This window comes from Bacillus rossius, chromosome 1 (genome assembly GCF_032445375.1).
Source record: "Bacillus rossius redtenbacheri isolate Brsri chromosome 1, Brsri_v3, whole genome shotgun sequence".
NCBI lineage: Eukaryota > Metazoa > Arthropoda > Insecta > Phasmatodea > Bacillidae > Bacillus > Bacillus rossius.
This window is the reverse complement of record NC_086330.1, coordinates 304,354,814-304,375,438: the sequence shown is the minus strand read 5'-3', so window position 1 is coordinate 304,375,438 and position 20,625 is coordinate 304,354,814. Positions and strand designations below refer to the sequence as shown.

The following is a 20,625-nucleotide window of genomic DNA, read 5'->3' as shown; positions in this document are numbered from 1 at the left end:
GTCATCTGTCTGTTACGACATTATTGTAATGACTAAGCAGTCGCTCACTGTCTACATTGTTTGTGGGTTTCCAGACAGCATGCAGCACTGCCAGTGCAAACTCACTGGACTTAGCACTCAGAGCTGTCAGATCTTGCACAAAATCTATACTCTTTTCAGTCTTGATTATTTTTTGAACCTCTTCTCTTAAAGCTTTGTAACCCTTAAAAAGTTCTGTCTCTACAATGTTCTTCATTTCAGTGATACTTTTCAAAGTGGAAATAACATTTTCGGTCTGGTTCAGGATTATATTTTTTGGGTTGAGCAACTTGTTAAAGTTTTGATAACTGGAGCTGAGGGGTCACCATTAAATAACATTTGGAGTTTATCCATTGCAAGTGCTGAGGCCTTCTGGCATTCGTGTTTGACGTGAACTTACTCATTGCACTTTCTAGAGATGAATGGAAAATTCCCTTTGAATTAGCTTCAAACCCGCTTTTTACACTTTCCACATCTCCATACAAGGTGTGGGCAGTGGGATACTTCGCTCCTTCCAATTTAGTTAGCAATTTCACAAGCTCTGATGTATGGTGCTTTATAAAAATACACTGAGCCAAAACTAACTTCACATCTTTATCAGAAAGCGAGGACAGGTATCTTATCCCAGCATAGCTAGACACCTGGTCAGACCCCTTGAAAAATGAAATGATGTGAATGAAGTAATCTGCTAGGTAGAACACTGCCTTGAACCAGGCATTCCACCGGGTAACTACTGGCATAGGAAATGGTGTAGCGGGCTTTGGGGTTTCTTCTTCCAGATGCTGGAGGTATTGGTGCTTTCTTTTTCTAGTATTTAGAAAAGCCGACTGAACATTCGACACAGCATTGTTAACATCTGTAAGTTCACTACTGAGCACATTCCCTACAAGAGAGAGTTTATGAGCCCAACACTGAATGTGGGACACATGCTCACCAAACACTTGTAGACTTTTGATACATTTTGTCATATATCGTGCTGCGTCGGTGACAAGTCCCATGATGTTTCGGTACTGAACCCCATACTTTCCCACACATTCTGTGATGACCTGAGCGCAAGTTGTAGCATCCGCCTTCTTCAAGTAATTAACAGACGCCACTACAAGTTTTGGTGGTGCAAATACGTCTGTAAACACATGAAATAATACAACGAAAACACATCTGCCCATGCGGTCTGTCGTTTCATCACAGAGAATGTAGAAGTGATTGTCAGATACTACATCTTTGACACTTTTGAAGTGATCTGCTGCTAGTTGGGGTGTGTATTTTTCCCGTAAGTTTTTCACACATGGCAAATCTCCACCACCTAAAACAAAATGAAAACTGGGGTAAGTAATGCTGAAGAATAGAGACTTTTGCAAAGTTGGGCTCACTGTCTGTAAAAGGGTAGGCCTAGACCTACGATGCTAAATCATTTTATTGCATTAGGATTTATTTTTACATTCATTCTGCATTCCAAGAAACCAAATAAGTTAGTGTCAATGTTTGTGGGGTAAAAAAAAAAGTAACCTAACCTAAAATGCTACAGAAAAAGTAAGTTGGGCCTAATTACTCTAATACCACAGTAGAGTGGCCTATTAACATCAAGGAAATTAATTCACACACTTTTTGTAAAGACATTGCGATGACATATTTTTGTACTTTGAGTTTTGTCTACTTCGAAGCAGTAAAAATACTAAATAAAGTAGGCCTACAAGTTACCAACTTGCCACCATATTTTTACTAAATAGGCTTAAGTAACATTAAGTTACTTTACTAAACACGTGTGTATCACAAATATAATAAATATTTGGTGAGTAATTCACCGAAATAATTTTAGGAAACACTTTTAATATTGCAGGTAAGTTGTGTACAGATCAAGGTGGTGTTTTCACACATTGCAAAATGCAAAAAAAAAAAAAAAAAATGGAGGAGGGCGGGGAAGGAGTTGTTATACCCGGCCTCATGAAAGAAAAAAAATTGATGCCTTCAGCTTTTCAATGTGTATGGACATTGGCATTATTTTTATTAAAACAGTGAGTTTCACCGACTCTCCGACATGGTTAGGCCTATGCACTGTAGGACCTAATAATACGTTATTTAATGACCTAGAATTAATAAATACAGAAGAGCTTAACTCAGAATGCAACAGGGAAAAATCCTACCTTCAACGAACTCATTTAACCATGACTTTAAATGTGGGTCTTCTAATTTCTCCAGCGGTATATTTGCCAATGCCTCTGTCGTTTTCATTGCCATGTGTTCAATGTCGATTTTACGTTGATTTACGCTGCCGAAATTCTCGACAACAGACGTCTGGATTTTCCTTTCCGAAGAACCACTCGTGTATTTTCTTTTAGAGTTGACATTTTTTTCACTTTTTATGTGTTATAAAACGGAATCTTTCCTCTCAAATACCACTCTACAATTGCAGTATTTACACATAAGCGTTGATGCATCTGACGCATAAACACCGGCACTTTTAAATTCGTCGGCTCGTTGCCGTACACTGACTGGAAGTTTTGGCATCTTTAAACTTATAATAACGGCATGAAACTTTAGATAAATCACTCGTATGCGGCAATCACGTCCAAACCCAAGAAGTGAAATCTGAAATGGCGATCGTTTTGTGTCGCGTGTGGATGTTTTACTCCAAATCGATTAGTCAAACTCATTTAGATACAGCGACTTAGAGAACACATATATCAAAAGAAAACGATAAATATCGATGTGTTCAATAGGAAATATCGCCAGCTCGTAAATTCGTTAAATGAATCGTGAATAGTTATTTGTTTACAACAAATTCGCGTTATTGACTCAAAACATAAAAAATCACGTTTCTACTGTGAAATAAAGAAATTTGTGTTATTTTTCGGGTTTATTGCGTTCACTAATTTTTCAGGTCCCTAGCAATCACGTATAGATAGTGCCTGATAATTCGCATTGTCAGTATCCCGGCACCTGCAAACTCCTGGATATCCCAGATTATCAGAAGCCCACTGTGTATAGTTTAGAATTAACTCTGTGTACGTACCCTCTATCTTGAAACCTCTTTACTTTTGGATATCATTTTTAAATATTTAACAATTTGGCTTCAGGTTAACCCTGAAAATTCATACTAATCCTAGCCAAAAAATGTATAGGTATTTCTACTGGTATTTCATGTTACTGTTGAAAATAATGTTGATGTAGAAATGCTAATTACAAATTATTCTGTTTTTATAATGCATCATTTAACAGTCAAAATTACACTTTGGTGCCTAGATTTTTTGAATAACACATTATCTTTATTAATAAAATGATTTGTGTGTGCCAATGCCATCACTAGAGACCCCGAAAAATGGTGAAGCGCGAAATTCACGAAATAACGCGATAATTTGATACTTTAAACGAATTTTGCGACTTTCCTATGATTTCGACATAGTCGCGAAATTCACGAATTTTCGCACGAAATTCACACATTTTCGCGCGAAATTCACGCTTTTTCGCACAAAATAATGTCCTTATGTCGCAAGTTCTATTTATTTACGCCATCATAAACATAGGCGTAAAATAAACATAGACTGAAAGACTAGTGCCGTGATATTATCTTCGTATTGACACGTTACTAAATTCCACGTATTTTTATTACTCTGTTTACAAGCAGTAAATATTGCCATCGCAAATGAAAACAAAATGTAACAAATGTCAACAATCGATATGTGTGCACTACCAACATAACAAAATTGACTGTCCACAGTTTTCGTTTTTTGAAATGGTCGTTTCTGCCGCCAGGCGCACTGGTGTCGATTTTTCTAACCTAATTTAATCGCATGGAGCTAAGATGGCAGTCATTTTTGCGTGCACATATCTATGAGTGTTTACAAATACTGTCCACATTTTGTAAGTTTTGATACAATTGAATTTATGGCTAAGATGCCGAAAACTTCGACAATGTTTGATCGCGAAAGAGAGATGAAATCGGATGGATTTTATATTTTTGATCAGCGGGACAAAATCATGATGTGCAAGTTCTGCAACATGCGGGTTGATTGGACACACAAAAGACACGTGCAAAAAGCATGTGGCAAATGACACGCACAAAACAAAACAGAAAAGATAATTATTTTGTCAAGAAAATTCTACCGTGTCTAAACAAATCTCGATAGGCGACAGCGTGAATAAAGCAAACAAGCTTGAAAGTGCAGAAAACAAGAATTTGTTTCTGATATTGTTAATATGATGCTGTAGGTTAACATTCCTTTGGAAAAAGCTGATCATCCAGCTATGAGGGAATGGTTTAACACCCATGTTGAAGGTTAGCCTTATTTATTTAGAAATGTTTTCTCCCTCTAATAAAAGTTCATAAGCATATGTAGGCCTACAATATTATCAATTAACTTACCTTTAGGCCCAACTTACCTTTACTTCAAATAAATATGCAAGTACTTCAGATTAACAAACACTTAAATAGGATGGATTGCATTGTGAAATGGTGAGCACACCACAAGATATTTTTGACTGATTGATTGATGGTTTGACTCTGTAATCCAGCAGTAATCTTGAAAAGGTTAGGTAAGGTTTGGCTTGGCTTAGAATTGTTTTGAGTAGGTAAATTAGCCCATTAATATTTTCAGCGATAACCTTATAAATGCTACCTATTTATAAGTATATTGTAAGTTATGTATACATTTATGGTGCAGGGGATTTGCCATCAGCCAACACACTTAGAGATACTTATGTCCCAAAAATTGGCCAGGCAAATAAGGAAGCAGTAAGGTACGCTGTAGAAGACAACAGATTGCATTCTTGTGTGATGAAACGACAGACAAAGTGGGCCAATGTAAGGCAGAGTCTGCTACTTTTTAGTGCCTATCCGCTATGAGGTTTTTTTTTACACCGCCAATGGCATAATTTTTTCACCATTTTTTGGGGTCTCTACCGATTGCTTATTTTTACACAGATTTTTTGCACCGCTTGCTTATTTTTACACCGATTTTTTGCACCGCTTTTGTTATTTTTTTACACCGAAATGAGCCAGTTTTATTTACCATTTTCCGGGGTCCCTAGCCATCACTGTAGTGAAGACATAGAGGCAACGGTAGCCGCAGTGTGACATCCTGCGATGTTGCAGATCCCGTGCAAGCACGTGTTCTGCCTGTCGTGCGCCAAGCGGGAGGAGAAGGTTTGCCCGCGCTGTGTGGAGAAGGTGACGCGCGTGGAGCAGACAGGGCTGGGCACGGTCTTCATGTGCACGCACGGCGGCACGCGCTATGGTAACAAGGGCTGTCGGCGCACCTACCTGTCCCAACGCGACCTCCAGGTGAGTATCCTGCGCGGTTCACATGTGTTAGGTCAGCTGAAGTATCCATAAGTATTTTGTTACTGGCATTGTTATGAATTAGTTACTGATTATTTCTTGGGGAAATTTCACATTTTTTGGTTTGTAAAAATTTTATAAAAGTATTTGAGAAGTTAAAAAAAATCACAGGGAATTATGTTAGTGGATTTTGTTTGCCATCCTGTGAAAAGCATAAACCTACTGTATTTTCCTGCTTTGCATCTGAGAATTTTATCTTACTTTGATGAGCTTACAGCAGTTACTTGTATTTTTATAATGTTTATATTATGATGGTACTTATGCTGCTCTTGTGTGAAGGAGGAAGGGAAAGCACTGTTTATAGAAATACATTTGTAGCTTGAGCCTGTTGTTTACCCTTATAACCACACTTACAACCTCCTGGTGTAAGTGCATTCTCAGAAGTGTATTTGATGACCAATACATTTCAGTTTCAGGTTGGTCAACAATAGTTTGCGAAGTGGCATTGTTGTACGTGTTTATTTGAATTGATTGGCAAAGAGTTCCATGATTTTTTTTTCAAGTAATGGACTGTATGCATACAGAACTTTATTGTCTGCAAAGTTGAGAAAAAATGTATGTACATCTACAAGCTGTCACAAAAAGTCATATAGCATGATATAGCGAGAGAAATGGAAACATCTGTGTATTCTTATCTTTATATTGTAAACAAGTACTAACTATTCAACACAAGTGTAACAAACAGCTCACGAGAATTATAAATGCCCAGCTACATACTGAAAAAATAATTCTTACAGCAAACCCTATCGGGAGAAAATAAAATGTATGCATATTTTTTCCTGCTTTCTACTTGTGCACTCTTAATGAAAAAAAAAAATCACAAACAACCAGCGCACAGGAATATATTGGCCAAACAGTTCTGAATTGTAAAATATGGTTGTTGCCTAAGTTAACGTGATCGTGCACAAAGTTGATACAATAAATGTGCCCAAGAAAAGTCGGCGGAAGCTGTTAAAGGGGTTAAATATTTGGGGTCTGTGTGCTTGAATTATTTGAAATTATCTGTGATAAGTTTTCAGCTTTCTAAATTAAAAATTGACCTACTCCCGCAAATTGTAGATTTGTATAGTATAATGTTTAATTTTCCTTATTGTATATGAACATTACCCTGTGATATAAACAAATTGTAAGAAAACTTTGCCATAAGCCATAAGATAATAAATAAAAATGTCCTTAATTTGGTTCTCCAGGTATTTGTAGACATTCTGTGTATGATGTGTCATCTTAAATGCAGGAATCTATGTTACTCGTGATAGTAAGAGAAGAAAATTACTACTGGGAGCCTAACTTAAAAACTTGACCCGAGTTACAAACTACTTCTATTCTTGGAGTTTACTTTTTGCTGTCATTTATAGCAAGTTGCAGTGTATGACCTAAACAATTCAGTGCTACCCTTAAGTTTTTGACAATGCTAGTTTCATATGTTTGGCATTGTCAGATACTACATACATAGGCATACATTGTGGAATTGCATATTTATTTGACATTTCCAACAAAGCATCAGAGATAGCAGTGCCACTGTGTTCTCCTGAGAAAGGGAAGTTCCCTAACGTGTATTGCACAAGTTCAATGTTCTTGCTCAGGTAGTGACATGTCAGCGACAAATAATAGGTAACTGTCATTACTGTGACATATGTTTTGACTGAAAGGCATCCATCCGTTATAGCATCTCGCATAACCTCAATGTGTGGCGTTGGAAGTTACCCAAGGACACTATAACATATGAAAGTTTCAGATATGTCGGATCGTTTACATTTACTGTACTATGTAATTATGTATTAACCAAAGGATTAGTATAAATTAATATAGAGAAATAAGAACATATTGCCATTTATAACCAAAAATACTATGTTAAAAAGAATTAAGACATACCTATTGAAATAAACAACTGGGAAACAAAATAACACACAAATATCAGATTGGTGCTGTTTGTAATTATAGGCCTTTGTAAAAACAACAATGTAAAACAAACATCGACAAAACAATTAACAAAATATTACTGAGTATTATATATTAAGTAACGAGCTCGTGAACAACTAGGTACGTACCAAGTATTTATATTAGATTTAAGTATAAACAGGTTAAGTTACTCAACAAATATTATTAAAAAAATTAATTCATCAAACAAATATTAAATTATTGAAGTCTTCTTATAATTCTTTCTTCAGAATGAAAATTAATTGCCGGAAATGTTCCAAAGTGTAGAAATCAATATTATTTCGTTCATTCAAGTTCAATAGTAGAAACTTGCATGATGATCACGCAGAAGTTGAAAACAGTTACATAACCTTAAAATAATAATAATGAAATTTCTGGCCTTTGTTTTGAAGAGGTTAATTCCCAAAAATGAATTTAGATTCCTGGAACACCAAAGCCAGGATGAGGCCTATGACTCGAACCGCTATGGAATGAAACCACAAAAATATTAACCTCCAAACATAAGAAATAATTATCATGGGATACACTTTTCCCACAGACGAAACATTTACTCACCCAAAACGGCGGTAACAGATAAGTTGTTACATTTTGTGGTGGTTTTTATATCCGCACCAAAAAATTACATGCCAAATGGCCGAAAAGAAATTGAAAAAGGCAAGGTAAGTCTTTTTCGTTTGGCATGACAGAAATCATAGAGTTTACAATAAGTAGAATTATACAAACAAAACCAAATATTCATAGAACCAGTATTGTAGTACTTAGTGTTTCCCTTACACATTTGATTATAATAGAAACAAACACATTTAAGACATTATTAATTAAATAGCTACACAAAACTTTAACATTAAGATAATGAAATATGTAAAGATAAATAAATATTAAATACAATCTTTGCATAAAAATTTTAAAATTTATTTAACATGAAAGATTAAAAAAAAAGAAATGTGAATAAATTAATTACTCATAAAATCACGAGTGCCATACCTAGAAACGGCACATTACTGCGTGATGTCCACTTGTCAGTGGTGAAAGATATTGAGTTCACACCATCTTTGAAATCATTTCGCTTGTTGCTAGTAATTTTTGCAACTGTGTGTTCATACAGTTCAGGAATAACACTTCTTGAAAACGTGGTGCGACTTGGAACTGTGTACTGTGGTTCCAATACGTACATCATTTCACGAAAACCCCTATTATTTACCATGCTGAATGGCTGCAGATCTAAGGCAGTCATTCTGCCTATACTGTTTGTAATAGCAACGGCACAGGGATTTTCACTTGAGTACTTAACACTTTTTGGAAACATACCTATGACTGTTGGTTGTACTTGTTTTTCCACTAGCGGTTCTTTCTTTGTATTCTGTTGAAGCTGAAGAAATTCAGAATACTCTTTCTTGTGCAGCATTAAATGTTTCTTCATGCTTTAAGTACTACCAGACGTGCATTTAAGCTCACGTGCACACGTTTTATTTACACTATGTGTAAAAACTGAAGTTTTAGCGAAAAAATTCCAAACAAAGCTATGCCAACTACGGTGTTTTCGTTAGGAGAACGCTGGCAGCGCATATGCACCATCACTCTCAGAACTCATTTTTTTTTCTAAACCGATATCTGAAAACAGTTTCACCATGAAATAACGTAAATTAGAATTCAAGTCTCAAAGACAAAGACCAGTATGGAGATTATTTTGATTTTGAACTAATGCAATGTCGGAAGGAAATCTCATCGACGAGTATATCAATCACAGTTGCAGGAAATATTAACAGTATTATAATATTTAGAGTATTAATATTTTATTTAATTTAGAGTAATATTTAATTTAATTTTATTTAATATTTTATATAATTGAGAGTAATAGTTAGAGTAGAGTAATAATATTTAGAGTTTAAAAAAAAAATCATTTAAAAAAGTGTACTGCAAGTTTTATATTAAAATAAATGGTAATATGACAAAATCTGTCATGTGTAACAAACTGAAATATACCTACGTGCTCAGCAGTGACGCTTGTTGAATACGGAAATTATTCATCGCATAAATTATCACGGGGAAATTTATTTTCTGCGAATCTCAACTACCACACCATTTCAATGTTGCCATACTTACGTTTACGAGGATTTAGTGTATTGTACGATATAAAATTGTTTTGTATGGTATAACATTGCCTGTAGTACGATTTTATACGAAATTTAAGGGAACGATAAATAGGATACAGGTTTGGCAACACTGCAGTTACATTTAGTTTTTCATTGAACGTTTATGTTTGTAGCGATGTTTGTTTGTTTGTTTGTTTCTTGATATTCCCAAGTATTGGCTTACACTTCGAGTTTAGAAATGCAGATGCTCCAACTCGATCGTAATAAACTGCACACCACGGGGAAATCTTAGTTTTATAAACGTTTCAGCAAACAAACCCATTTTTTCCCCAATAAATAGCCAAGACGTTTTTCTCTTTTAGGTATGTAATTGTTTTTAGTTTCTAGTTTGCTATACGACAATATTTGTAATTACAGTTTAAGCTCTCGAAATCTTGAAATTTTTTTAATGTCACTGTGTTATTTATTTAATTTTTGTTTCTTTCTTTGATACATCAAATTATAAATACTTACGTAATAGTAGCCTAATTTGATTTTTTATTGCTAGTATTTTTGAGCTATATCAAATAAATTTATAACATTTGTGAATATAGAATCCATGTACATACGATTCCGGTTTCGGGTAATTGTGGATTCAAACCGTACCTGAAAATATCGGGTACCCACACATCCCTAATAATAAACATGTGTGACAAGCATAAATCACGTATCGTTATTTTGCAAACACTTCCCGGCGTAAACTTTTATTTATGTTTTCACAATAAAGTACTGTTAATTTTACATAGTATCATTGTTAGGTACAAACATCAAAGTGTTACAGCATGTACCTTCATATTTTTGAATATCTAGTCAATATGCCAGACAATAAACGTTTCAGCAAACAAACCCAATTTTTTCCCCAATAAATAGCCAAGACGTTTTTCTCTTTTAGGTATGTAATTGTTTTTAGTTTCTAGTTTGCTAACGACAATATTTGTAATTACAGTTTAAGCTCTCGAAATCTTGAAAATTTTTTTAATGTCACTGTGTTATTTATTTAATTTTTGTTTCTTTCTTTGATACATCATATTATAAATACTTACGTAATAGTAGCCTAATTTGATTTTTTATTGCTAGTATTTTTGAGCTGTATCAAATAAATTTATAACATTTGTGAATATCGAATCCATGTACATACGATTCCGGTTTTGGGTAATTGTGGATTCGAACCTTACCTGAAAATATCGGGTACCCGCACATCCTTAATAATAAACATGTGTGACAAGCATAAATCACGTATCGTTATTTTACAAACACTTCCCGGCGTAATCTTTTATTTACGTTTTCACAATAAAGTACTGTTAATTTTACATAGTATCATTGTTAGGTACAAACATCAAAGTGTTACAGCATGTACCTTCGTATCTTTGAATATCTAGACAATATGCCAGACACACTTTATTTTAGTTTTTTATCAAAATTTTTTAACAATTTATATCTAGTTTAATTGCACTTTTTAATTTAAAGAAATGTTTAAAGTGACATTTGAAGTCAGGACAATGGTTGTTAACCAGACTATAGTAGAATTAAAATAAAAATAATACACAATTTTCTATTTGTTTACATTTTTTGTTGATTTTATGTTTTGTACATAGTTTATGCACAGTTAAAAATAGCTACTATTTCAGGAGAAAATTAAAAAGTAAATACATTTTTTTTAGTACTTTTAATGTTTTGCTAGATTATCCTGCAAAGGGCAGTTTTTTAAATCTGACTGGTTTCTAAGAAAATTTGAATTGTCATGAGTTAGTTAAAAGCGATGCTCACTTTCAGAATTATTAGGGAATATATATAATATCTAGGTTAAAATAATTTAAAACAAGAAAAATTATGCAAAAATTATTATCATTATTTTCTCATTATTAATCCACTAAACCACACTATAATCCTTGATTCAAAGCCTGTTAAGAGTGGCATAATACTAACAAAATATTTTTTGGAACCTCAGGTATCTTTAACATATAATTTATTGTTCCTAAAGAGTATACAGTACACTCCCGATTATCTGCGAAATTAAGTGGCAGGGCCACCACGGATAGTGAAAATCGCAGATAATCCGCATAAAAGCCGAAAATGGGAAACTAAAAAGGAAACATTAATTTCAACTTAAAAATCTAAAAATTTATCTACAGTAAAAGTTACAATTAACAGTAAAAAATTTTAAATGATGCTAAAATTATAGTATTTTACTGAATAATTAACATACAATACATTTCAGTAATGTAAACATAAGAGTGCTCGGTACTTGCTTCGTAACAAGGATACAATGCTGTACGTACTCAGACACTTCATTAGACACTGCGTGAGTTTTGAGAAGGCTTGTGGCGTTTTACTGTATACTGCACACAATACACTCGTCAGTAGAGTTCAAATTTGCTCACTTGTAATAAAATACAGATTTACATTACTATGTGGAAGTATAAGTACTTAAAACACCATCTCCTTTTTTAGGAGTATTGTAGTAGAGAAAATTATTTTCAGCTTCTTGTATTTATATAAAAAAAAATTATTTAAAATTTTTAATCAAACAATTTTTTTTGCAAGAGTTTGATCAAAACTAGCCTCAGAAATACAAATTACCAAGTTCCCCCCCCCCCCCCCCCCCCCCCCCTCACCTTCTCAGGTTTGTGGTAAAGGTGCTAATCAGGTTTGTCTGTATTAGTCTGAAATTAAGTATCAGCTAAGTAATTTTGCTAAGCAGTGTAAAATTCTCTGTGAAACCAATACAGTAAACTAACCGGAAATAATTTGAAAATGAAATGATTTGATTCTAATGAAATTAAAATTTTATGTAGTATAGAAAGGGATTTAAACAGCTGAACATTTTTTTTATTTTGGCATGCATGTTTGGATGAAGGATCAACTCTTAGGTCTTTGATTTCAAAAATGTCTGAAAATTCTGTCGCAGACGTGGTTGAGTTGTGTTTGGCAGGCACACATCAACCACCGCCACATCGCAGCGGCGCCCGTGCCATCCCTCAGTGACTCCCCCCAGTTCCAGCTGGGCATGGGCGGTGCCAAGTCAACCGTGCCGCTCCCGGAACCCCTGCAGCCCGCACCCCAGCGCATCAAGTCTCACATTGGTGCTCAGCCATCCGTGGGCGACCCGCGCATCCAGCACTCGGCTCTGGTGGCACCGATGGGCCCTCGGCGTGGCCAGTCCCCACCCCCGCCGCCCCCGCCACCCTTCCACCGCCCGCCCATGATGTACGCTCATGATGGGGCGCAGAACCCTCCGCCCAACATGCGCACCAACCTGATCACGGTGCCCATCCAGGATAGTGGCGGCGGCGGCCCGCCCGAGCACGGCAATCCTCCGCCGCCCATGTACCACCACTACGGGGGGCCGGCCCCGCCCCCGGGCTACTCCCCGTACGGGGTGCCCCCGCCCCCGCAGCCCCAGCCCCCGTACTACCCACCGTCCGCGCAGGTGGGGTACCAGGGCGCGCAGTACGGGGGGCAGGGCGGGGGCGCTCCGTACCAGGAGCCCGCCCAGCAGTTCTCCACACCACCACCGCCACCGCAACAGTGGCCCCACCCCTCCAACCCCAGCTTCTACCGTTAGCTACCATACCTACCATACCTGCATTAGGAACGTCCAGTGCTTCAGACTTCTTAACATAAGTGTTAACATGTGCTGCCAGATAATACAGTTTGCATTTCGAGGTGGATTTTTGAAATATCTTGTGATTTTTTTTTTTTTGCCTTGCAAGTAAGTTTGGTTGACATAGCTAACTGTTTAATTTGAAAAATTAGAATTTAGTTTCAATGCTGGAAACTTTGGGTAAGTCAAAGAAACTTGATCCTGAACTGTGAAGCAACCATGTCGTCCGTACTCCTTCTCGGCAGGTTGCAAAACACACAGCTTCTAAAACGATTATGATGGGTGTGTATTGTGTTGTACTGGTCTGACATTCCTGAAGTTTTCCTGCTATTTAACTTCTCGAGCAATTTGCTGGGATAATGTAGTGCTGCAGGCGGTATAAGATATTTTCTTGCTGTGATTTTTGTGGTTAAGGAATTTAGATTTTTGATGTGAGAAGACTCTAGAGACTTACTTTACTCAGGTTTGAAATGTTTTATACTTACTACCTTATAACAACGGGAACAGGGTTGAAGCATTCGTAGGATAGTGCTTCTGGTCAAATAACATGAAAACAATAATGTTATCAGCATTACATAACTTACTACATTACTTTACTGGCTTTCACCGTAGTTACCAGCACATGAGACGAGATTAGTTGTTCAGTAATGCAAACTGCTACAGGACTTGAAGCCACTTGGTCATAAATATGGAAGTACGAGTAGTTGTGTGGTATTTTATGTGAGTGTAAATAAGCTCTAAGAAAATATACTGTCTTTTGTTTTGCTCACTTGAACAAGAGCTAGGGCTTGACAATCGACAGTTGTGATGGAGAGGTGAGATGGTATTTTTTAGGGATGGGACGATTCCAAAGTTTTTGATTCCGATACCCGATTAGCGATTCTTTAAAAAATCCTTCAATTCTCAATACTCAATACTCACCTAGTTAACTTAATATTAAATAATTCAAATTCAATTTGCAACATTTTTTTTCAGCTTTCAATACATATATGATGTAGCATACATCATAAATTCATATTTATCGAATTTGAGTACACAACTAAGTTATTAACAATAAATTAAATAAATGTTTACATCATTAGAAGTTAATAGCTCATATGTCAAAGAGGTCAAACTAATCTAAAATTTGTTTTGTAATACAGAATGAACTATAAAAAAATATTTTAGGCTTTCCTTAAGCAGTATAAATAATTTTCGTTCATACAACTTGCCTAACTTAGAGAAGGGTACAAATTAACTAAAAAATTTGTGAAATGAAACAGTAACAAAACTAAGCAACAACTAGAGAACTAGCAAATGAAAGTGCTGTATTTGATTGTGGTATTTCGGCGTTAAGTTACATTTGAGAAACACACACAAATTCATTCGTTATTTTGGCGTTGTGGTCAATTTTGACATTCGGCGTTATGTTATTTCAGCGTTGTGATAACAACCCAACAAAATCTATAAAACACTGTTGACCAACTAATCATCATCGTCACACCATTCGAAAATGAATGTTTGTTTACATTTTTCCGCTTTTTGGCGCGATTGAAAATGCTTGTGCTGCTCCGTACGGCTGGGTGACAAAGTAAAGATAGTTCCCAAGGTCCCCTTTAAGAGTTTCCAGAGCCTGGTACCTGGTTCGCCCGATAATCTGCTTGATACTACGACGCTGTTCCAACTATATGCCAGTGCCCCCGGCTGACGTGGTATGGCCACTCAAGTAAGGCTGTTCCAAACACCGTTCGCCACTGTTCGCCCAATCATCTGCTTGCTTTTGTATTTATCCGGTTTCGCTGTTCCAAGCTGACGTCAGTGCCCCGAGCGGTGTGCGTAGGTTTTAAAACTTCGCCTGTTTGTCTTAACTATCCAAACATTATGCCGGAAAGGAAAATAAACGCTGTAGTTTTGCGTATTTTTACAGTATATTTTTGGGTTTAACATTATAACGTGAGCGTGTGTAATCTTTTGTTTGCTTTAGTGCATTTATGATTAATGTTCAGTGGCGGCCATGTTGCGGTGTTTGTTTACCAGTGACGAGACAAGTCTTTTACCCAGTATTTAAATTTCCCGTAAAAACACTGCGATTTCACATTTTAATACTAAATTTCGTGTAAAAATGCTGTGTTGTGGCGATTTCGCGTAAAAACTGTATTTTACGGTGATTTCGCGTTTATCGTTGTTTAATCGCGATCGCGAAAAGAACAGGCCTCTACTAATAGGCAGTGATAATTTTTTTATAAATAATTATCGACCCAAGTTTTATATATTTTTATTTGGGGAAATATGACTGTGTTATATATGGGTCTAGTCAGTCATAACCCCACTCATCGAGTCATTAAATAATTGTATCTGACAGATTTGCAATGTTGTGAAATGATTTTTTTTTGCTACATGCGGGAATTGACTTTTATCACCGATTACCAATTATTAAAGTAGAATTGGTAGGTATCGATGAAATTAGGAATCGGTTTTCCCATCCCTAGTTTTTTAAATCCAAGTCACAGAAAGTTCTTTGAATCTGAATTTAGGTGAATTTGCGCAAGAAATAAAAAAATATAAACAAGTTTTCATAATCAATACAAATCTTAGTTATAAAATCTCCTGAAATAAAAAGTAACTGTTTTGAAAGTAACAAAACTTTAAATTTTTTAGCAACCTTTGGCTAACTTGCATTTTCTTACACCTCACTTCTGTTCATAGCCACACGTGAAATGTGACTTGAAAAATTGCTTATATCTGCGAATAGTAGATCTGTTTCGTTTTAAGCTTAGTTTGATTATTATAAATGAAAAAAAGACCTCGTGATATAAAAAATGTTTTAATAAATTTTTCATAAGATCCTGAAAAAGTCCTGAATTTGGGTTTACCAGATAGACCAGATGGATAAGACAAGCAAAAGCTTTTAAGTTCTTAAAAATTGTGTAACTAACAGAACTGTAGTTGTTATCAACCAGAGTGTTTTACTGAAACTGACTTTTCATTGTCAACATCTTGATTTATTATTGCATTGATATCAATCATGTTTTATTTCTCTGCATTGTTTTGTGTGCAGCACATTTCAAGTGTGGTGTTGATAAGGCTGTCAGATATCTGTATTTGATATTTTTTTTGTGTGTTTAAGAATGTTGTATTAGCTAGTATGTGTGTGAAAAACACAAAAATAAAAAACACTGAAGTCAGTACACATTACATGTATGCATGTGATTGTTACAATATGGTAACTCGTGTGAAATATGATTGAAGAAGATTGCTTCAATGTTTTATAGTAAAGTCTTGAGAACTACACCTTGTTATTTTTGTGAATATAATGACCTTTCCGTGAGCATCTGTGTAGCTAAGTCCTAAATGCTAGGAGTAAGTTTGATTTAGGGATGTTGTTTATGTTACATCAAGTGATACGTATAAAATTAATTACATATTCTCATGTCTATTACTGTTTCATAAATTATATATGCGTTTATTCATTTTTTTAGAATGAGTATTATATATTCTTTAATACATATGTCAGTATTGATTGTAAGATGCTGCTCTGTTTAATTAAAATTTATTGACGGTTATGAGAGACTATGGTAAAACATACTTTTCCTAAGAGGAGAATATTTGTTTGTGCATTAGTTTTCTTAAACAGGTCATTACCCTGCAGTGATGCGTAGATCTTGACATATTATTGGTCTACCAATGCATTTTTCTTGCCGCTTCAACTTAAAACAAGGGAAAGTCATGCTTCAAAGAAGAGCAAGGAGATGCAGCAATTAAACATTGGACTCTGTGTTCTGAAGGATTCTGGTTCAAATTGTGTTTCCAGTTTTCCATAGTTTCCCAATCCACTCCTGGCGATGGTGGGACAGTTTTTTGCTGTACGTCATGGCCAATTACTTTTGTAAGTTCCCCTTGTAATAGTTGTACCGCAGGACCAAACAAGACATAAGTCAGAATTGGGCACCTTGACAGAACTGCTGTTTCAATGACACTGCATTTTCCATAGACCTTCATATATGTCTGTCCAGCAAGAACTCATGATTAATTTCTTTATGAGATTCTTTTTGCAAAAGCCACAGGTACATAGCATTGTAACTGAACTTAGGTTTGTCTGGCTCAACTAAAGCTTTGGATTTTAGAACATAGTACCGTATGCTAAATTATTTTGCTTCTATTAAGTGTTTTTGCACATGATTTTTCATCAGTTCATAAAATAACCATATTTAATTGTGTATAAAAGATATTTTTCTAACTAAAGTTACTTTTTAATGGTTTTTATGAACTTAATGCAAATTTTATGTGAGGCTTAACATGTACTGAATGCATGAAATTAAGAAAACATTGTGTTTGACAGTTTTGGATTAACATTTTGTATGTAGCCTTTGTCTGTAAACTCTACTTTTGGTATATAATTGATTAAATCAATAAATATTTTTTTTTCTCCAAAAGCATAGAAGCTAAATAATTTAGGAATCTTAACGTTTTAAGTGCATGTAATTTCTTTAGAATTTTTTTTTATCAAGTTGTAATAGTAGTATAATAATATGGTTCAGTATAAAATGAACTTACAAGACATAATCAGCAATAAAACTAAAATTGTAAAATTCGGACCCACACTAGTTAGGCTCTGATGGACAGATGTGTCCAATTATACTGACCGTGATTACTACATACGTAGATATTAACTAAAAACCGTACCTTAGCTTTAATGAAAACCTTTTAGCTTACTGTGATAGCTGTCCATCCACCACTTTTGGTTTTTTGTAACAACTTGAGTTGAAACCGAACTGAAAAATGTGCCTTAGTACATTTTTTTCTTCAGTGATGAAGAAAAAATTTGTTCATAAATATAGAATGTTGATTGAACGCCTGACCCAATCTTCAGAGCTGAAAATGTTGTGACAAAGGTTCACATTATAGTGAGATCTGTGTGAATATTAACATTTTAAAATATCAAATTGGAATAATTTATTATTTGTATTCAATTAAATTTAAAAAACTTACATTTTAATATAACCAATAGTCTATTGTATTGAAGAGTAGTGAGCTGTTGTATATACCGTATTTACTCGTGTATAGCGCGCCCTCGTGTATAGCGCGCACCACGATTTTTGCAACTAATTCCAAAGAAAAAAAAATTGAAATTTTTTTTTCCCCCATAAATAAATTTTACTAACATTTTGTGGTACCTGATTATTTAAATTGATGTGTGGTGATGCGTCAGGAAAATACATAAACTCTGCTGTCTAAACGGAAGATAATGAAGCGCTATATCGTCACAACTGGTACGTGGAAGGAAGGAAGGGAGGGAGGCGTGCCGTGCTACGTTGCTAAGCTGGCGCGGAGAACTTGATGACTCACCGGTGAGGAATGGAGGAAGCGAAGAAGTTGCCTGGGGGGGGGGGGGGGGAACTGGTGACAACATTCTCTCTTTCTCTCTCTCTCTTTTTACTAGCTTCTGAGCTGGCTTTCTGTAAAGGGGGGAGGTCTAAAAATAAACAAGAGACCATGATGTGCGAGCTTGCGCGCGCGCGCGCGCGCGCGTGCGCGCGCGCGTGCGCGTGTGCGTGTGCGTGTGCGTGTGCGTGTGTGTGTGAAACAGAGGCCTTGTTGCTTGTGCGTATGTGTGGGGGCTGGCCAGAAACGTCACCCGTCACCCGGCAGTTAACGACTTCCACTCCTCCGCGCCTCCTCCCCCCAAAAATTTTTTTTCCCGTGTATAGCGCGCATCCTTATTTTTTTCCTTTACTTGAGGGGGAAAAAAGGGCGCGCTATACACGAGTATATACGGTAATCTTGTGTAATCATTGAGATAAAAGATAAGAATTGTTTTAGAGAGTTGTCTTAAATTTTACTTGGGGGAAGTCTCAACTCTTTCATTACTAGCTTGGTATAATTGGACGTAGTTATGTAAAAAGGAACAACCCACATGGAACCTATTGCGAGTATTTTGAAGTTAAAGTTAATCATAAATTGTAATTCTCCTTTTGATAATATATAATGTGGGTATAATTTTAATGGTCTAGATACAATCTGATATAATAATAGTGACGACGCTACAATCAACCTTGTACTATTTTAATTTATTTTCGAATAAAATATAGTAAAATTGTGAGTTGGTTCCAATTTGCAAAACCTTATTGTTGCTAGTTGGAACTCAGCTGTAAAACTGCTGGTAAGGTCCAATAGGCAATAATATGTAATATTTATTTCACGATTACATAAGTAAATGGTCAATTTGCTATGGTATGTTGGATTTTACAAGGTCTTGAAAGTGAAACAAAAATATCAAAAAGAAAAAGAAAACTTATGTTAACACCTTTTTCACTGTTACTGTCTCGTGTAGGCTTAAAGGTTGTTAACCAAGTGTTTTACATAGTATAATGTTACAACTATTAAAAAGCATTATAAAGTTTTATCATTGTACAGAATGTGCAAAAAATATAAAGGCATTATCCACTTGATATAAAAAAATTATTTACTGCGAGTTTCATAGTGTTTTTTCACCACTGAATGTTCCAGTTCATTGAGCATTATCTTCAATGACCAAATCAGGTTCGCCCCCAAACCCATCCAAATCATCATCAACACGTTCGTCACAGAAAAGGTTTGTGTAGAAACTGACTTGACGTCTTTAAGCTTAGCCTCTGCTATACCTTTTCCATTTGGCCATAATGTAACAAGATCTTTTGTTACGGTAAGTAAGGGATGCCGGCCCCTGTTCCATTTACTGATATCCACTTCCACTAAGATACCACCAATATGTTGCCCCTTAAAAATTGCCATAGGGTACTCCTTATGTATTATTTCCCTAGTTTTGAGCCAGTTTATTTCTTCATGGTTTATGCCTCTTTTCCTGTTATTTATGTGCATTTCGGCATTTTCTGTCCCAACAAAGTGTTGCTTTTTCATTTCGGTAACAACTAAAGGTATCTGTTTTCTACAATCTCTCATTTTTGTAATAGTCTTCAGGGGTGTATACGTACTGCTGTTTCTTCAGTAACATCTCAATTTTTCCAAAGTCGTCATCATTCGGTAAATAACTATGACCAGGCTCAAGGAACCGTTGTGTGATATTTTTCAATGTTGGATGCTCGGACAGCGCAGCTTTCAGAGTAACGACGAGTTTTAATGTTTTGGTTCTGGCCGTCACATTAATCACTCCATATTATCAACTCTTTTGTTCCTTCTTGTATCTTATTTAAAATGTGTCTAAGAAGGCACGACCCAACTTCTTGGGCTCCTGGGTAGCAATAACCTTGATTGTCTGTTCTTGAATGTATGCCGCAGTTGTACACCCATATCTGCCGTTTATAAAATACTATGTTTGTTGGTATCCTCGGCAGTGGGAGAGTCTTCTCCAAATCAAGTCTATTTATTGACTTTGTTACTAGCAGATAATTTCATATCTTCTTGTTTGTGCTTCTTGCCACAGCTGCACATGTTCATCATTTTCTGTGTGTAGAGCTTTTTTTTTCATCTACATTTTCCGTACTGTTTATTTTTGAATTGATAGTATCACACTTGTTGCATGTATCTTTCTTTAATGACTTAAATTTGAGATTGAAGCAGTCATAGAAAATCTTTTTGAAAGAACTAAAGCTGATCACTTTATCCTTTTCTCTGCCATTTAC

The 20,625-nt window shown here is 35.6% G+C and overlaps 1 protein-coding gene across 1 annotated transcript in view; it reads left to right on the top strand.

Moving 5' to 3' along the window:
* The window catches only part of LOC134527848 (E3 ubiquitin-protein ligase Hakai-like), a 35,620-nt gene extending 19,325 nt beyond the window's left edge, over window positions 1-16,295 (top strand). The window contains exons 5-6 of the mRNA XM_063360803.1: window positions 5,108-5,296; window positions 12,356-16,295. Coding sequence (XP_063216873.1) covers window positions 5,108-5,296; window positions 12,356-12,988 — 822 coding nt within the window. The 3' untranslated portion in view covers window positions 12,989-16,295. The remainder of the gene's footprint in view (window positions 1-5,107; window positions 5,297-12,355) is intronic.
* The last annotated feature ends 4,330 nt before the right edge of the window (window positions 16,296-20,625 follow it).